This window comes from Staurois parvus, unplaced genomic scaffold (assembly GCF_062004578.1).
Source record: "Staurois parvus isolate SC_StPar_1 unplaced genomic scaffold, SC_StPar_1.0 ptg001158l, whole genome shotgun sequence".
NCBI lineage: Eukaryota > Metazoa > Chordata > Amphibia > Anura > Ranidae > Staurois > Staurois parvus.
Window position 1 is genome coordinate 3,974,596 of NW_028318954.1, and position 19,120 is coordinate 3,993,715.

The 19,120-nt window shown below is 40.5% G+C and overlaps 1 protein-coding gene across 1 annotated transcript in view; it reads left to right on the forward strand.

The window, feature by feature from the left end:
* Window positions 1-8,513, forward strand: part of STK10 (serine/threonine kinase 10) — a 198,625-nt gene extending 190,112 nt beyond the window's left edge. The window contains exons 17-19 of the mRNA XM_089659470.1: window positions 606-731; window positions 1,262-1,375; window positions 6,420-8,513. Of these exons, the coding sequence (XP_089515596.1) occupies window positions 606-731; window positions 1,262-1,375; window positions 6,420-6,557 (378 nt within the window). The 3' untranslated portion in view covers window positions 6,558-8,513. The remainder of the gene's footprint in view (window positions 1-605; window positions 732-1,261; window positions 1,376-6,419) is intronic.
* Window positions 8,514-19,120: the final 10,607 nt, after the last annotated feature.

A 19,120-nucleotide genomic window follows, 5' to 3' on the forward strand; every position in this document is an offset into this window, starting at 1 on the left:
GGCAGAGTTGGGACGCCATTTAAAACGGTACCACACTGACGATAATGTCTCAATCTAAACTGTGGTACTGCACGTTTAACCGTGTGTTACTACAATGCATAGATGTGAACGAGCCCCAAAACCAAAGCTGTGAAGTAAAGCTATAAACTTGGTCTTAGACTGGTGGATACTAGGACCTATTAGCTGTGAAGTGATCCAGTCCTTTCCTGGTCCTTTTCCCCTAATGTAATGTTTAGTGAGTCGGATAAGTTATAGAGCCAGTACCCTCCTTTATACTTTGCCTTTGTTAGAGATGCTAGTAGTAGACTGTTCATACTGCATGTTTTGAAGGGCATGTCCTTGTAATACTAAGCAGACCACAGAGAAAAAAAATACCGCTTTGGCTGAAAAATAATAAGGTTTCAACAAATGTGATTTTAAACACATCAGAGCTAAAGATGCACTGTTAAGGCATGGGGTCAATTCATAAAAGGTTAAGGTTTGCTCTAAAAGTGCCAAAAACGCAGTATGATTTTTCAGGGTGTTCTTGATCTGCTTGATACATTTATGTTGCTGTCTTTAATTGCAGACCAAATTAAAGTCTTTTTTTTTTTTCTCCTTTCCAGTTCTCTCAGCAGGAGGATAAGAGGCAGAAAGCAGAGAGAGCACAACAGCAGCAGAAACACGAGCACCATCTACTGGAAATGCAGGCTCAGTGTGACAGCAATGCAAGGGAGCTGCAGCAGTTACAGGTGAAGACAAGCCAAAGATTCTATGTGTATATGTGATGTGTTATGGATCTTACAGAATAATAGACTATTTTAGTATTTTAAGTTTTTAATTTTTACAAGATTGTAATCATGCTTTGCAGTTTTTCTTTTTTCTGCATAAGTTTTATTATATAGATAGGTATTTGTGGCGATATTGTAGCGTGTCTAGGTAGCTTCTACTTTTTCATGCAATTTCTTTTACCTACTTTCATGCTATTGCCTTCAAACATGGACTGATTGTGTTAGCAGTTTATTTTTTTACTTTGGGCTTTTCCAGGCCTTTAGGACAGAATCTGTGTTTACATTTGAATTTATTTCAATAACTTTTGTTAAACCTCCCAAGCCCACATTTCCTGTTTTAGTAGACTACAGTGCAGTTTAGGTCATTGCTGAGCTCTACAGCCCCACATTAAATGGTGTCAGTGACTCCAGCTAAGATGCTGCCATATTTTCTTCCTGTTGGTCATTCTTTGTTCCTCACATGTATTTGCATTCTTTGGATTGCTTTTTAGAATGAGAAATGTCACCTTCTAGTGGAGCATGAGACACAAAAATTGAAGGCAATTGATGATGGTCACATTCAGATGCTGAGAGACTGGAGAGAGAAGCTGAGACCCCGTAAAAAGGTATGTACATAACATTCTCACCTTGTATACACTTTGTGTGTGGATCAGTTTTAATTCTTCCTTGTGGTTTCATTTAGCATATACACTTCCCAGGCTTGAAAACTGTCCATCCGAATACTTTAATATGCATATATGTGGTGGGAAGCATTTTGTTTGCATTAGAAACATAGAAATTGTAACATTTAAAAAAAAATAGGCTTAATTGCTATAAAACTGTCCAAACTGTACAAAAAAACCTGAGCTTTTGCTGCTGACCGTTTCTGAAAAATGGTAGTTGGGTGATTGTTATGCTAAACCAGTGGTTCTTAACCTTGTTGGAGGTACTGAACCCCCCCCAGTTTCATATGCGCATTCACCGAACCCTTCTTAATTGGAAAAATAAAATATGATTTTTAAAATTCAAAACATAGGTATATATTTAGGTATATATTTATACATAGGTGCACAAAATGAACAAAACCGTTAAGAACAAAGAACAAAACCATTAAAACATGATTTTCACACAAAAACATAATAATGAATATTTACTGCACGAATCATATGAGTCGGGTGTGGGTCTTCACCTCCGCCGAACCCGCGAGACTGACTCACCGAACCCCTGGGGTTCAATCGAACCCAGGTTAAGAACCACTGTGCTAAACCAAAGGCTACAGTTCATTTAGAGCCACTGACTGAGAACAAGTATGATGATGAGGAATGTTTGAAGCCCTTGCCATCATACCTGTACTCGGTCAGTGACTTGAAGTATGAAGCAAGTGGGTCAATGTGACAGCTAGGCAAGCATGATAGCACAGCCTAGCCTGTCTTCATATTTCTGTAATGACAGGTTTGTTTTCAATGTGACATGTTCACCGCAGGATCACTTCTTAACTAACCCTGGACTGTAAAGGGTATCTGTCTTACCTTTTCAGTGGCCTGTCTCTTCAAACGCTGACTTTTTCCCAGTAATACCTGTTCCTACTGCCTTACACTGTGTTTTCTCTTGTCTGCTCACAAGTCACAAATGGGATGTATGAGCCAGCGGAAGGAAGCACAGCTTGTAGTAGGGGCAGTAGTAGTATTAGGTATTGAACTCACCTGTGAGTTTCGAATACCTGCCACGGCAAGAGAGTAGTAAAGAGCAAGAACTTGAAAAAGTAAGTATAGATGCTCTTCTTTTATAAACTGGGAGGGTTACTTTTAAAAGTATTTCAGTGATGAAAAAAAAAAAAAAAAAAAAAGGTGATTTTAATAAACCAATATAAATAAAGACAATATCAGACTAGAATTTTTAACATTCAAAAGCAAATAAAGACCAATGACATTAGCAGTTGGTTCTCTTTGCTGTGGCAGTTGACAGGAATGGTGGTTACATTTTCCAAAAACGTTCCTCCTTGGAACACTACAAATTCTGGACGAACCCTCTGCACAGCAAACTGTGCACATAAAGATGGATTTTAATTCACATATATTGTAATACATATTTAAAGGAGTAGTATGGACAAAGGTCTTTTGGACCTACTTCTCCTGTGGGCCACAGGAGTGCACTTAGTTCTTTTGTCACTCATCTGGTCCAGACTCTGGAGGGATCTTGACCTTAATGTCAGGGTCCACCCAGACACCTGAGTGACAGGTGGCTCAGCCTCTCAGTTGCTTCTGCCCCATCCACAGCCCAGTGCTCCCGTGAGCACTGGAGGTGCAAAGCCGAGAGCTGATGTCTTACTGTCACTGTTCAATGAAGACCAAGAACTGAGCAATCAGCGGTCTTTGATTGCTTAGTTTTTGGTCTTAGAGGCAGTGGGGGACAGATGCAGCACCCACCTAGGTGAATAAAATTGCTTGTTATTTTGAAATCGCACACTTTTTTTTTTTAAGCTGGCCAACTGCATCACCATACACTGTTGTGCAAAATGCATATGCTCTAGTGGACATATTGCCAATATGGGACAGATAGACACAAGGTGCTGGAGAGCAACAGGTCTAGGTCTGGCCATGACTCACACCATTCAATAGAAACAAGCTACGACCGTGCTCAAATCCAAATAGTAAAGGAGTGTAACCATATGTTAAGCTGACCAACCAGTTGCTGTCTAACCCAAACTGTCTTCGCTGTAAGGAGAGGAAAGAAAGCATTGGGGATTTCAAATCCCCGCTGCTTTCTCTCCTCTCCTACCACTGACATTCAGCATGGGATGCCTGCAGGGAGGTTTCCCGCACCGCTCCTGCGTGAACTCGGGCTATGACAAGCCTGGGTTCACACAGGAGCAGTGGGGAAACCGCATGCCATTTGGACAGGAATCGCATTCCTGTTCAAATCCCATGCTAATCTTTGTGGGGAATTTTGCATCCATTAAGGCAAATCACACCGCAAAGTATCGGTACTCCGTATCGGCGAGTATGTGACCGAAAGTACCGGTACTCATACTCACCGATTAAAAAAAAAAAAATGGTATCGGTGCATCCCTAACTTAAAGGCATTTACAGCATTAGGGTAAAAAATGTCAATATACTAATCCTTGTGCGCTGCTACAGATCCAATCCAACCCCATGTGCTGAAAACATCAAAGATGAAAAGTAAAAGTAAATCAAATATATTTAAATCCAATCCAATGTGTTGTGCTAAAACACAACAAACCAAATTGCATATATATATATATATATATATATATATATATATATAATTCTACTTCTGTGCCATAAAAGTTTGTGTGTGTGTGTAATACACCAGAAACAATAAAAAATATTTAAATGTGAACCAGCTGCAGTGCACTCATTGAACTCTCATACTAGTCATCAAGCCTATAAAAAAAACACAAAATGGTACTGCGCTAATCACATAAACATGTGTGTCATGTTCAATCCAATAAATTGTGAACCAAAATACAATATATAACATAAAATCTCACTGTGTTATTGTAGAATTATCCCAGAGCACATATGTGCATGTTAACCCAGCTGATATGACAATCAGTTTTGATATGTATAAGTGAATGTCCAAATATAACAGACAGCAGCCTTCCAGGATGAGATTTCAGCCAGATTTTCCACCTCCTTATTTTGCATGCAGAATATATTAAACTGTACCACCGCCACCAGGTGAACTCTTACCTTAGGGATTTGACCTCCCACTTAGTGTTCAGTCTATCAATGCTTTTTGTCCTCACAACAGTACCTGGTCCTCCTCTCCACCCGGGGCTCCAGCTTCAACCATGAATCCCCTCTTCCAACAAACTCCACTCCATTACATGTAATGGGGTTACATGCGGTTTTCCATGTAAAACCCTGCAAGTAGCAGGGTTCAGAGCCAATGGTCGTTATCTGCAGAAAAAAAAATATATATATAATCTGCCTATTGCTATCACAAGGGATGTTTACATTCCTTGTGACAGGAAGAAAAGTGATCAAAAAGAAGAAAATTAAAATGAAAGTGTAAGAATAAATTAATTAAAAAAAATTTAAAGCACCTCCATTCTCGTGCACAAAGATGAACACATGCGTCTGTCTCGTACACACACGCAAACAGTGATCATCCCATACATGTGAGATATCACCATGAACATCATATCATGGGCAGTAATTCTAGCACCAGACGTCCTGTGTAAATCTAAAGTGGTGACCTATATAGGCTTTTAAAGCATCGTCTATAGAGAGTAAAATGTATGCCATTTGTTGCTGCTGCACAGGAGTGCACAGTTTTAAAGTGTGACATGTTTGGTATCTATTTACTTTAACATCATCATTTATATTTTACAAAAAATTAGGTTATGTATTTTCTTTCTTTTTGCATTAAATATAAAAAAATTTTATTAAAAAAAATTTGTGTTTTAAAAACCGCTGCGTAAATATTGTTTGACATAAAAAATTGCAAAACCCACCAATTTATTCTCTAGGACCTCCTAGCAAAAAATACAAAACATGAAAAGCTTAAGTTGGCATGAAGCCCCTTTCATTTTTAAAAGCCCCAGATATTCCTAACAGCATCTCTGCCTAATAAAAAACATCAAAATTTTCCATCCTGGGAATTTTTTTTTTTTTTAATCAGGACAAGTAGATTATGAAGGAAAAGTACATTTGAACCCAGATTTAGTTTTTGGACAAGTAGTTTTTTTGTTTTTTTTTTAATTTGCACACCCCTGCAGGGTCAATTATGGTAAGCATAACTCCCCAGCCCTTCCTTAACAATACACAAAAAGGGGAAAGTGAAGTTGGATTAATTAAGTAAAAAGCAGCAATGTAAATGTGTTTTGGTTTTTTTTTTTTTTTTGTTTTTTACCATATGAATGGGAGCATGCAACAAATACAAAGTATGCATTAAAGGATAAGTTCACCTTTTGGAGCATGTTACAGGTTACATCCATATTTCAGGTGTAACATGCTCCAGCACCTCTCCCTGCATCTCAGGCCTACCCAACTGTGAAACTGGTTGGGGGATCTTCTCCCTTCACTGATCACTGGTGCAATGCTCCACAGACTCCTGTGCAAGCAATAATAAATGCATATTACAGTAATTTATTTAATGAAAAAAAACATTTATTTTTTACAGGAGAACTTAAAATTTAATCCATTTTGCCTGCAAAATGTGGAAATATGCTTTAACCACTTTGCGTCTAGGGCAGTTCTTACATTTTTTTTTCTATACACATGCTAAAATTGGCATTTTTTAAAAAATTACTTAGAAACCTCCAAACGTACATTTTTTTAAACAGATGCCCTGTAGAATAAAACGGTGGCAATTGTATTTTTTTTCCACACAATATTTGTGCAATTTTTTAGCAAATACATAATGTCAGGAAAAAATACACTGGATTGAATTTTAGTACATACTGTCACAATTTAATACCCAATTTCTGATAAATTCTAAAAGATAAGGATGCGTGGAGTAAAGAGATACCAGACATGTTAAGACTCAAAATTGAATCAACCAAAGAGTCAGCCCATGCATAGAATGCATGAAGGTGAAAAACCTTTCAGCCTTCAAAACCACTTTAAATCACAAACAAGAATTATTCTAAGATTTTTAGCTTTTATTTTACTTCCCTTCTATTTTTTTTTTACTTTGCACCAGGCACTGGAGGACGACTTAGACCAGAAGAAGCAGGAACAGGAAATGTTTTTCCGCATGAGCGAAGTAGAAGTCGGACAAGGGGGATCAGTCCAGAAACCCGCCAAGTTTTATGCCTACAGTTCAGCCGAAGCGTCATAAAGTTTTGTTTAACAAAAGAGAACAATACAGACTGTAAAGTTCATCTGCAGACAAAGCTGGACAAAGATTTCTTACAACGTCACCAACTACTTCTATTGGTGCTCCCAGCTTATCTGTAAAGATGGATGTAAGTTATCTCCAGGACATTCTAAAATCTGAAGATCCCACAAACTATAGGAAGAATTCAGTGTTCATTATTATAGGTGATTTAAGGTTTTTGCTTGTGTCTTAAAAGGCAATAACACAACAGACCGTTACACCATATGCAGGAATGGTTTCAGGAACAAGCCATTGTTTGGCTCTTTGTATGGTTCTTCTAAATAAAAAAAAATCCAATGTGCTTCCATTTAAAAATAATTTAGAAACTCTGTACATACTGTCAGTTTATTCATTATCCATTGCATGCATCGTCACCAAGATGATCCGTTTACCACTGTGCTAATCTTTGTGTCACTTGATTGTGTGTCTATCACTCATGTCATCATTGCAGATGCTTCTGCAGCACTTCTTCCTACATGGTGAACTCTCCATGTGATGTTACATGCCAAATAACCTAACCAAAATATTTAAAGAGACTCTGTTAGTTTCCCACTCGGAGAAAACTCTTTTGTAAGAAAAACCTTCTCTATACTCCTCTGCCTCTGCATGACTTGGAGTGCAGAGTCCTAATCCCTGTGCAAGTTCTGCGTCAGAGCTCCCACATGGGTAACTTATTCCACATCTTCATGCTTGGGCATGGCAAGTGGGTACTTAGGACTGAGAACTGCATCCTGGGAAGAGAACCAAGGGGTGGGTTTTTTCTTACAAGAGAACCTGTTACTTTTTCCTAGAAGAGTAAGTTAACTGATTCTCATTAAGTCCAAAGAAGCCCTGTAATTTAGATGCAGGCCAGAATATAATCTATTTATATTTGGAGTTTAAAATCTTTGTGGCTTATTGAACGAGGCAGAGCAAGGAATGAATAACCCACAGAAAGCAATCAGATTTCAGTCATGTCTTTGAAATTGAATTCCAGTCTGAATGCTGTGGGTTATTGCTTTTTTTCTCCCCCTACCGTATCTATTTTATTTAATTAAAGCATGACAAGGGACCAAGTGAAAAAACATTTCTTTAGCCATCTACCCAGTAAATGTGCCTTCTAGATATTTGCATAGGGGTTTAATATATTTCATAGCTTTTTGACTTGAAGTTGATTAGTTCATATGTTGCTGTTTGAAAAGTAGCAGACTGCTGGCCAGTCATTAGTGAAGGTCAAGTTAAAGAAGTGAGGGGGATCACCTATAATATAGTGAAGGATCAGTATAAAGCTTGTATTTTGGAAGGGCTGATGGCTTATTTACAATGGCAGAGCAAAAAGTGAATATTGTCCATGGTGTGGTACCCCAGAGCAACCCGATCAGAGTACAGTTTGACGGGCTAGTGATAGATCAATGCTGATTAGTTGCTCCATATTACCACTCTTGACACACTGCTCTTTGCCGCCTTAGAATAAGCCCAAAGAATTTAACAAGACGACAGTAATAATCAGGCATACTACTTTGCTTTCTAATCATTTTACACTTAATATATCTGACATTATGTAGCCAGAGACTAGCTCCGTTCATATGGAAAATATGCGTTCCCTGACAGGAAGAGAAGCTATTGGCTGCAGCTGGGAACAGTTTTTGAATTCTGCATGATGTGACTGCAGCCAACAATCTATAAAAACTCTGAAAAGCCCCCTTTGCTAATTGCTGCTAACTCCTGGAATGCAGTGTTTCTGTTTTTCAATTCTGTAGCTGTATTGGAAAAACCTATATATCCATACTGGAAAGTGATTTTCATTTAGACAGAGAATTCTGCAAGAAACTTGAATGCAGTTCCAATATTGTTCAGAAGGGTTTTCAGCTGGGGTAAAAACACTGTGCAATGTATATAAGAGTATCTAATAAAGTAATAAATGAAAATTGAAAGCTCCTTCTTGTGTGTGTGGTTTTATAGATTTCTTTTAATAAATGATACCTGTCTCTTGTATTTAGTAAAGGAAGTAAATTAAATTATAATTAAACTCAAAACTTTTTTTTTTTCTTTAGTTTTGGATAGACTGGAGAAGGATTAGAACACCTGTCCAGTTTGTATTGCTGTCTGTGCCACATTTAGGGAGATTCATCCTCTATTTGTCTTGTTTACCATTATCATTGAAAGTGAAAGTAAAAGAAAATCCCACATTTCGGGTTGTCCCCAGAAAAGTAATAGAGGCGAAATATTCCAATGGGGACACAAGTTCCGGACCTGGGGGTCCCCAAGGAATTCCCTTAAGTAGCAGGGATTTCCTTTCACTTCCTGTTTGGCTATTGGACAGGAAATGAAGGGAAATCTCAGCAATGGGACACAGATGGCGAAAAGAAATCTGACAGGTGTTATAACCCTTCCTTACTCTATCCAAAATGAAAAAAAAAATTTTTTGCCTATAGTTCTACTTTAATCTTACCAGATCATCTGCCGTCATTAATGTATTTTGGTCAGGACACGAAATGTCTATTTGTCAGCACATTTTTATTCTGATCTCAAGCAAGTTAAGTAAATGCTTTTCCTGTTTTTTCTGACAAGACATTTTGAATCCAACAAGGACTGTGTAACAATTTCTTATGTCCTTTAACAAGTTCCCAACTGCACTCCCCCTGCGTGCCCCCAGCGACGTGCACCTGGCGCCGCTGGTGATCGCTGTGTACTACGGACACAGCTGATCACGGGGTACAGTAAACAGCCAATCACAGCGGCCTTTTACCACGTGATCAGCTGTGTCCAATGACACAGTGATCACCGGGTAAATACAGTTGTCGGTTCTCGGCTGCCTGTCACAGCGTGAGGAAAGTACTGCAGAGAACCAGCAGTTGTCAGCAAAGGGATCAGCACTGATCATCATGGCACTGATGAACAGTGCCCTGAAGATCAGTGCCACCCACCTGTGCCCATCCGTGCCACCCATCTGTTTCACTCAGCAGTGCCACCTACCTTTGCCCCGCAGTGCCAACCACCTGTGCCCACCAGTGCTGCCCATCAGTGCCCTCTATCAGTGCAGCCTCATCAGTGCCAGCTCATCAGTGCCACCTATCAATGCCGCTTATCAGTGCCTCCTATCCATTCCCATCAGTGCCTCCTATCCGTGCCCATCAGTGCTGCCTATCAGTGCAGCCTCATTAACGCACATCAGTGAAGGAGAAAAATTACCTGTTTGCAAAATTTTATAATAAATACAAAGAAAAACTTTGTTTTTCAAAATTTTTGCTCTTTTTTTGTTTATAGGGCAAAAAATAAACACTCAGTGGTGATTAAATACCACCAAAAGGAATCTCTATTTGTGTGAAAAAAAATGATAAAAATGTCATATGGGTATAATGTTGCATGACCGCACAATTGTCATTCAAAGTGCAACAGCGCTGAAAGCTGTAAATTGGCCTGGGCAGGAAGGGGGTATAAGTGTCCAGTAGGCAAGTGGTTAAGGACCCCCTTTTTTTGTGTCAGAGTTCCTGAATTGCTTTTTGTCACATATATAGAGCTCGTTCATACCAACCTTATTTATACACTGCGGTTCCATTCCTTTTGAATGGAAATCCAACACAACTCCACAATGCACTCCACCATAGCACACTCGGGGGTGTATTTACTAAAGCTGGCTGACTAAGAATCTCTTGCACCTGTGCATAGTAGCCAATCAGCTTCTAACCCAAGCTTGTTTAGCAATACAACGTGTAAGCTGATTGGTTTCGATGCTGAAGTGCATGAGATTCTGAGTGAACCAGCTTTAGTAAATAAACACCACAATGTTTCGTGCTGTGTTTCGCTGCAACAAAATATGCAGCCTGCACTATTTTTTGTTCATTCCTTCCCATAATGTGAATGGACTCTCAGAGGGGAGTCTCAGCCTTTTCTTTTATTATGAAGTATGGAAACATGAAGACTCTAATGCAGTGGTGGTCAACTTTCTTGATACTGGGGACTTCAAGTGTGGCTAAAGAGATAAAAGGCTTGCTATACAAGCGTATAAATTCCCCTTGGGGGAGATCTCGACATACAGTTACTGTTAATAGGTCTTATTTTACAGAAGGGTACTCCAAAACTGTGGTCATAGTAAGTAAAAAAAACATATAGGGGACCAAGAAGGCCACCCTTAAAGAGGCTTTAACGGAGAACCAACCGCGGTGTAACCAAACTATACAGCTTTTTTGTGATCAAGTTAGTGTAAAATTAGGTCAAACGACCAATAATCCTCCAATCACTGTTAAAATAAGGCTAGATAAGTTATCACCTTAAGTTACAAGCCCAGGCACCGCTCACCCACTCACACACACTGCTATTCATACACTGGATCTTGTGGTACATGTAGCATAACAGGCCATCAGTCTCAGGAACAGACAGTCAGTGTAGACTGGTTTTAGCATGGTGGACTGCTCAGATCGACTTGTCCGCTGCCACTCTAAGAGTGATAAAAAATAACCCCTTCCAGAAAATGGTGGCCAGGTCCTAATGGGTCGCCAGATGTATCATAAAGCAAACACACCAAAGTCCTTATATGGGTAGATATCCTTTCATGATCTGTTGTCATATACAACATAAGTTGCATGTATAGGGTCCATTGTTGTAGCTGAACATCATATAGGAATTGGTGCCCCAGTCTGTGTTGGATAGGATTAGCCCACAGTAAATAGCTAAGCAGACCTATGGTACAGACATAGCAATCTGGTCAACCATAAGGTAAATCCACCAGTAAGTGTCCATATGCAGACTCTGCCCTTGCAACATGTATCAGCATAAGACAGTGTATTGTGGACAGCCCCAATAGGCACGAGGAGCATAACTCATGAACTACTGCAGGATATACAGTATCTCACAGAAGTGAGTACACCCCTCACATTTTTGTAAATATTTTATTATATCTTTTCATGTGAGAACACTGAAGAAATTACACTACAATGTAAAGTAGTGAGTGTACAGCTTGTATAACAGTGTAAATTTGCTGTCCCCTCAAAATAACTCAACACACAGCCATTAATGTCTAAACCGCTGGCAACAAATGTGAGTCCACCCCTAAGTGAAAATGTCCAAATTGGGCCCATATGTCAATATTTTGTGTGGCCACCATTATTTTCCAGCACTGCCTTAACCCTTTTGGGCATGGAGTTCACCAGAGATTCACAGGTTGCCACTGGAGTCCTCTTCCACTCCTCCATGATGGCATCATGGAGCTGGTGGATGTTAGAGACTTCGCGCTCCTCCACCTTCCGTTTGAGGATGCACCACAGATACTCAATAGGGTTTAGGGCTGGAGACATGCTTGGCCAGTCCATCCCCTTTATCCTCAACTTCATTAGCAAGGCAGTGGTCATCTTGGAGGTGTGTTTGGGGTCGTTATCTTGTTGGAATACTGCCCTTCGGCCCAGTCTCCAAAGGGAGGGGATCATGCTTTGCTTCAGTATGTCATAGTACATGTTGGCATTCAAGGTTTCCTTAATGAACTGTAGCTCCCTCATGCACTCATGCAGCCCCAGACCATGACACTTCCACTACCATGCTTGACTGTAGGCAAGACACACTTGTCTTTGTACTCCTCACCTGGTTGCCACCACACACGCTTGACACCATCTGAAATAAATAAGTTTACCTTGGTCCCATCAGACCACAGGACATGGTTCAAGTAATCCATGTCCTTAGTCTGCTTGTCTTCAGTAAAATGTTTGCAGGCTTTCTTGTGTATCATCTTTAGAAGAGGTTTCTTTCTGGGACGACAGCCATGCAGACCAATTCGATGCAGTGTGCAGCATATGGTCTGAGTACTGACAGGCTGACCCCCCCACCCCTTTAACCTCTACAGCAATGCTGGCAGCACTCACATGTCTATTTCCCAATGACAACCTCTGGATATGGCACTGAGCACGTGCACTCAACCTCTTTGATCGACCATGGCGAGGCCTGTTCTGAGTGGAACCTGTCCTGTTAAACCGCTGTATGGTTTTGGCCATCGTGTTGCAGCTCAGTTTCAGGGTCTTGTCAATCTTCTTCTAGCCTAGGCCATCTTTATGTAGCGCAATAATTCTTTTTTTTTTTCAGATCCTCAGAGTTCTTTGCCATGAGGTGCCATGTTGAACTTCCAGTGACCAGTATGAGAGCGATAACACCAATTTGGTGATTTGTCGCCAGATTTGGACATTGTCACTTAGGGGTGTACTCACTTTTGTTACCAGCGGTTTAGACATTAATGGCTGTGTGTTGAGCTATTTTGAGGGGACAGCAAATTTACACTGTTATACAAGCTGTACACTCACTACTTTACATTGTAGCAAAGTGTCATTTCTTCAGTGTTGTCACATGAAAAGATATAATAAAATATATACAAAAATGTGAGGGGTGTACTCGCTTCTGTGAGATACTGTAAATGGAGCATGCCTCTCACAGGGTAGTGGAGCCATGAGCACTGGAACCAAGCCTTAAGCTGGAATGGTGGCACAATTGTTGACAACAGTCGCATGTAATGTGCCCAAAGGCTCTCACCACTCTGATGTGTTGATCTGTGCTCTTGCCAGGCTATGCTCGATGGTATCCAGTCCTACACAGGGTTTACTGGGGCTTTAAGATGACAGGCTGACCACATGGTGTTCTACATAAGGATCTGTGTATTTAGGACAATCGGGAGGTACCGCCATTAGGTGTTCAGGCAGCAGGCGGCTGCAGGACCCATGGCTCGTTGACGCTGTCAACGTGTTTCGCCCATGTGACCGTGTGTTTCATCAGGACACCTCAAACGTTGCCTCTGACATCACCAAAGGGTCTCACATAAAATTTAGTGAATAGTGTCCGAGACAGCAGACGCACAACTGGATAGTCAAAGCCTAGATGGTCAGATGTTGTAGACAATACAAGAGATGGTCAGAGACTGTGGGCTTGGTACAGGAAGTGGTCAGAGAATGCAAACATGATGCAAGATGTGGTCAGAGACTGCTGACATGTGGACATGCTATAGAGTTGTTGGAGACTGAGGACATGCTTTAAGAGACAGTCATAGACTGGCGACACTATACATGGGACTTCTAAATCGCTGTTATAACATGGCAATATGGAAGCACAGATTAGTGTCTGCAGGGGCCCCAAGTGTTGCACAAAGAGTGCCAAAGGTCTGCAGGTTGGGCAACAAGTCTCTAAATGCAGAGATGTCAAAGTTTGAAGTTGGACCAGGGAGCTCTTTCCATTAGAATATGTAAAAGAGGGTAAAAAGCCTGTGAAAACAGCACACAATTTCTTACTTTTTTCTGTGTTATTTTTTTTTAGTTTTTGTTGTTACATTTACAATCATTCTGTTTTTGCCCTCCCAGTATAACATCACTGGATACAACCTCACTTCTGACATTCTGGTAGGTGTCTCCTGTAGTTGCAAAAGCTGTTCTACAAGTCAGGCCACTTGGTGGCGTAGGAGTGTCATCACAGAGTTGTTCAGAGTGTGAAAGACCAAACAGTTCTGTATATTACTGCAGAGGGGAAATAGATATTAAAATATTTGGAATGTGTATCCTCCATGAACTGGGCGTGTTAATAAAGGGGGTCATAGTGTTTCAAAAGGCAGAACCTCCATTAGGCAGCAAAATATGTTCACTCTATCTCTCAAATGACCAATTAACCTATACAAGAACAGTTCATCTTTGTGTTCTGTCCCTGTGGTCTCCACACAAATCTGAATGACTGACTGTAAGCCCTCTTGCACAGTTTCCCATTGTAAGGAAAAAAACTTTCATTTTTCTTGAAGAGACTGTTAACCTTTTGGCTTTCAACTAATTCAAACAGTACATGGTTTAAGACCTAGTACTGTGTATGTATATATATATATATATATCTCTTTTCACTCTATGAAGAGAAACCTTTGTGAAAAAACTGGGTTGGCTTAAACTTAAAATGATTGTAAATTTATTTAAAAAACAAAAAAAACAAACAGGTCATACTTACCTGCTCTGTGCAATAGTTTTGCACAGAGCGGGGCCGATTCTTCTCTTCAGGGATCCCCTGACGGTGCCCCTCCCAAGTGCCCCCAAAGCAAGGAACTCGTGTGAGCTTGATCCTGTACCGGACTCTGTGCGTCCATTGCCACACAAAGTGTGGCTCGGTTACGCTCTCTGTTCTCTCCTCACTGGCTGTGATTAACAGCAGTATGACCCAATGGCTCCCACTGCTGCCACCATGACCATTAAGGAGAGATAGCAGTGCCGCTGCTCTCAAGCACAGCCCTGGATCAAGATCAGGCTCAGGTAAGTATTTAGGGGGTATTTTTATATATAATGGACGGCGCCACTGAATATATATATATTTATATATATATATATATATACATACATACAAAAAAAGGGGGGGGAGGGGGAAGAAAAAGAAGAGCAGATATCTAGTCCCTGGAACCAAGGTAAATTGTAAGGTAAGTAATCAAATAGAAGAGCGCCCCTCACCAGAATATCTAATAGTAGTTCAAATCAAAATAGTGACTACATCAATATTAGTGCAAATAAAATGTGTATAATGACCAACGATAATATAAAATGTGAAAAAGTGAATAAATCCTCTGTGCAAATTCTAAAAATTAATGAAACACATATACAATAAATCATGCAATTATAGATGTGAAAAAGTGACTGTATCAAATAAATGTTTATGAATAAATAATCATTTAAATAACTCCGTGTCCAAAACATCCATGAAAAATAGAAGAAATCTCCTAAATGAGTCTTCTCATTAAACCTTCTGTGTTGTGCTACACCAACACCACGTGAAATCCACCACCAGACAGAAATGAATGAACTCACCAGAGCTCCATGCTGGTAAAATTATAAACCAGCCTAAACTGCATTGGCTCTGGGAGCAATGATCTGCAGAGACACCAGCTGACTATTGCAACTCCTTATTCAGATCTTCATATACTCATGTGGAACCATAAAGGAAAGTAAGAGGAAGCTTCACAGCGTAAAACCATAAAGGTACTTTATTGCATTAAAAACTGTAAGTCACACTCACTGGGGCTGCACAGTGGCTAAATGGTTAGCACTTCCGCCTGGCAGTACTAGGGTCGTTGGTTCAAATCCCAGCCACGGCACCTCCTGCCTGGAGTTTGCATGTTCTCCCTGTGTGGGTTTCCTCCGGGTACTCCAGTTTCCTCGCACACTCCAAAGACATGCTGGTAGGTTAATTGGATCCTGTCTAAATTGGCCCCTGTATATGAATGTGAGTTAGGGACCTTAGATTGTACGCCCCTTGAGAGTTAGGGACTGATGTGAATGTACAATATATATGTAAAGCGCTGCGTAAATTGACGGCGCTATATAAGTACCAAATTAAATAAATATAAAGTGTCATAGCCGACACATAAAACGCATGTACAAAACAGCAGGTCGACTCTAGTCTGAATCTACCACCAGCAGCTCACCCATACGTGGTGACATCACCTCCAAAGCCCCACCCTACGCGTTTCGTCATCCAACGTCCTCTAGGAGCAGAAGGACGTGCGTTACCACCAGCATACAATTTATACTCCAAACAATCAATATTCAAATATAAAAAAACAACATGTATATCTATTGATACAGTCACTTTTTCACATATATGCATGATTTATTGTATATGAGTTTGATAATTTTTTTGAATTTGCACAGATGATTTATTCACTTTTTCACATTTTACATTATTGATGGTCATTATACACATTTTTTTTGCACTAATATTGATGTAGGCACTATTTTGGTTTGCACTACTATGAGATAATTTTGGTGAGGAGCACTGTTCTGATTAGTTACCTTAAGTATTTAGGGGGGACTGGAGGGGGAGCTGATCACAGAAGGTCTTTTAACCTTAATGCAGAGAAGGCAATAGGGAAAAAAATCTTTCTGCCTTTACAACCACGTTAAAGCCAATTGGCATGTGTGATCTCAGTCTATAAACAATGCAACAAAATTGAACCTATACCAAAACAACAATTAACTACAATAATACTAAAGTAATTATTTACTACTCCTGCTGGCTGGAGGCAACCAACCTGTTGATTTGCTAAAACATATATTACTTACAGTTACAAGAGAAAGTATGTGCATCCCTTGGAATGAACTGGTTTTCTGCAGTAATTTGCCATAAAATGTGATCTGATCCTCATCTAAGTCCCAAAAATAGACAAACACAATGTGCCTAAGCTTATAACATAAAACAATTCTAATTTCTCTTGCCATTATTGAATACACCCATTAATCGGTTCCCAACCGTACTATAGCCGAAGGACGACTACAGCATGGTTGTTGAATCCTGGGATGACGCCCATGGACGTCACTCCAGAACCCGCCCCCTGCGCGCTCCCAGCGCTGGCGGTGATCGCTGTGTCCTACGGACACAGCTGATTATGGGGTATGGTAAACGGCCAATCACGGCGGCCTTTTGCCATGTGATCAGCCATGTCCAATGACACGGCGATCACCAGGTAAATACAGTTGCTGGTTCTTGGCTGCACTTTCCACACACTGTCACAGCTTGAGGAAAGTAGTGCCGAGAACCGGCAGTTGTCAGCAAAGGGATCAGTACTCATCAGTGCCCTGACGATCAGTGCCCAGCAGTGCTGTCCACCTGTGAAAAAAAACAGTGGTGATCAAATACCACCAAATGAAAGCTATATATGAGTGCAAAAAATTATATATATTTAATTTGCGTACAGTGTTGCATGACCGTGCAATTGCCAGTTAAAGTAGCGCAGTACCAAAAAGCAGAAAATAGCCTGGTTATGAAAGGGGTCAAATCTTCCAGATCTTAAGTGGCTAAAAAAAAAAAATCACACTTTTCAGGTTTAACCAAGGTCATTTGCATGAAGCTCCTACCGTTTGATCTGCTGATGAATGGAACAGAGTAGATACAAAAGTAATAATGTTAACATAACAGATTGTCTGCACTCCATGCCTTGCAGTATCAGTCCCCCAGATTTACACTCTGTGTTCAGATGCTGGCAGAAATAGAGCACATCTCACTCCCAGAGATAATATGGCCAGAGCTGTGGATAAGGGGGTACCACCAGTCCTTCTCTACGGGGCCCAGGCAGCTGGCTGAATCAGATGTGGGCAGGGAGGGTTATTGGCACAGCATAGGGCAATTAAAATCACCTAATAGCCAGCTTCTCCTCTCCCGCTGGCTTTCAGCTGCAGTAGAGAGAGCCATACAGGGGATTGGTTCCACTAATTGCGCAACCCCCCCCCGCCACACCCATCACCCTCCCTGTCTACAGTATGTTTCCCCCTGCTGCCTAGGCCCCTCACCCTTGCAGTTCTGCTGGATTCCCTCCTCTCCTTCCCACCAGCAGCTGCAAGCACACTGCAATACACTGCAAGCTGCAATAGGATCCTTTAGGATGGAGAGTGGGGGAAGGGTTACTTAATGTGTTCATTCATAACTGAAGCACAGTAAACTGTATTTTTTTGTTGGGGAAAAGGGGCCCTGTCAGAAAGGCTGTATGGGGCCCCGTGGTTTCTAACAGCAGCCATGAATATGGCATGCAGGTACTGCCGCACACTGTATTTAACCACTTGCCGTCCGGCTGCTGTATATAAATAAATGGCCGGACGGTGGTAGTCCAGGGGCGGGTTGCCATTCATAAACGGCGCCCGCCATTTTGGAATGTCCGCGCTCCCTGGGAGTGTGCAGCACCGCAATCCGGTGCCCACTGTGTCCTCCGAACACCGATTGATGTATGGGACCTCTGTGTGAGGTCCCAATCATGTGATCACTGATTGGCTAATCAGTGATCACATGCAGAGTAGTAAGCAAGATGTCACTTCTGACATCATTGCTTACTATGTGTGAAATCTGTGAATGATCACAGAGGTCACATTATGGAAGGCTATTCACAACAGCCTTGTGCCATGTGCCAAGCTATGACCAATCACAGCTCACACAGTATTTCTCAATGGCTCAAAGAATGCAGCCAGAGAGAAGGAGAAATGATTGCTTTTACAGCCTTTATGGGTGTAAAAGCAATCCGTGTGTAAAAAAAAAAAAAAAATCTTCATCACCCCCCACAAGTAGTACAGTGTCACCATGGTGACACTGTACTGCTATGGTGACAGTATGTAAAAAAAACATAAATAATAATATAAAAAAATAAAATAAAAGTGTATAAAAAATTTTTTAAAAATGATAATTTTTGGTTATAAAGTAATTTGGGTTATTTTTTTTTACTAAAAAGATAACTGAATAAATGTTGGCGAAGATTTATGATGAAATATTATTTATTTGCAAAATTTTATAAGAAAAACACTTTCTTTCAAAATTTTTGGACTTTTTCATTTATATAGCAAAAAAAATAAAAATCCCAGTGGTGAATAAATACCACCAAAATAAAGCTTTATCTGTCTAAAAAAATGCTAAAAAATTTATATGGGTATAGTGTTGCATGACCATGCAATTGTCATTCAAAGTGTGATAGCGCTGAAAGCTGAAAATTAGCCTGGGCACGAAGGGGATAAAAGTGTCTGGACTTGAAGTGGTTAAGATAAATGTAAAACAGGCTTCAGCTCATATCCCAGCCC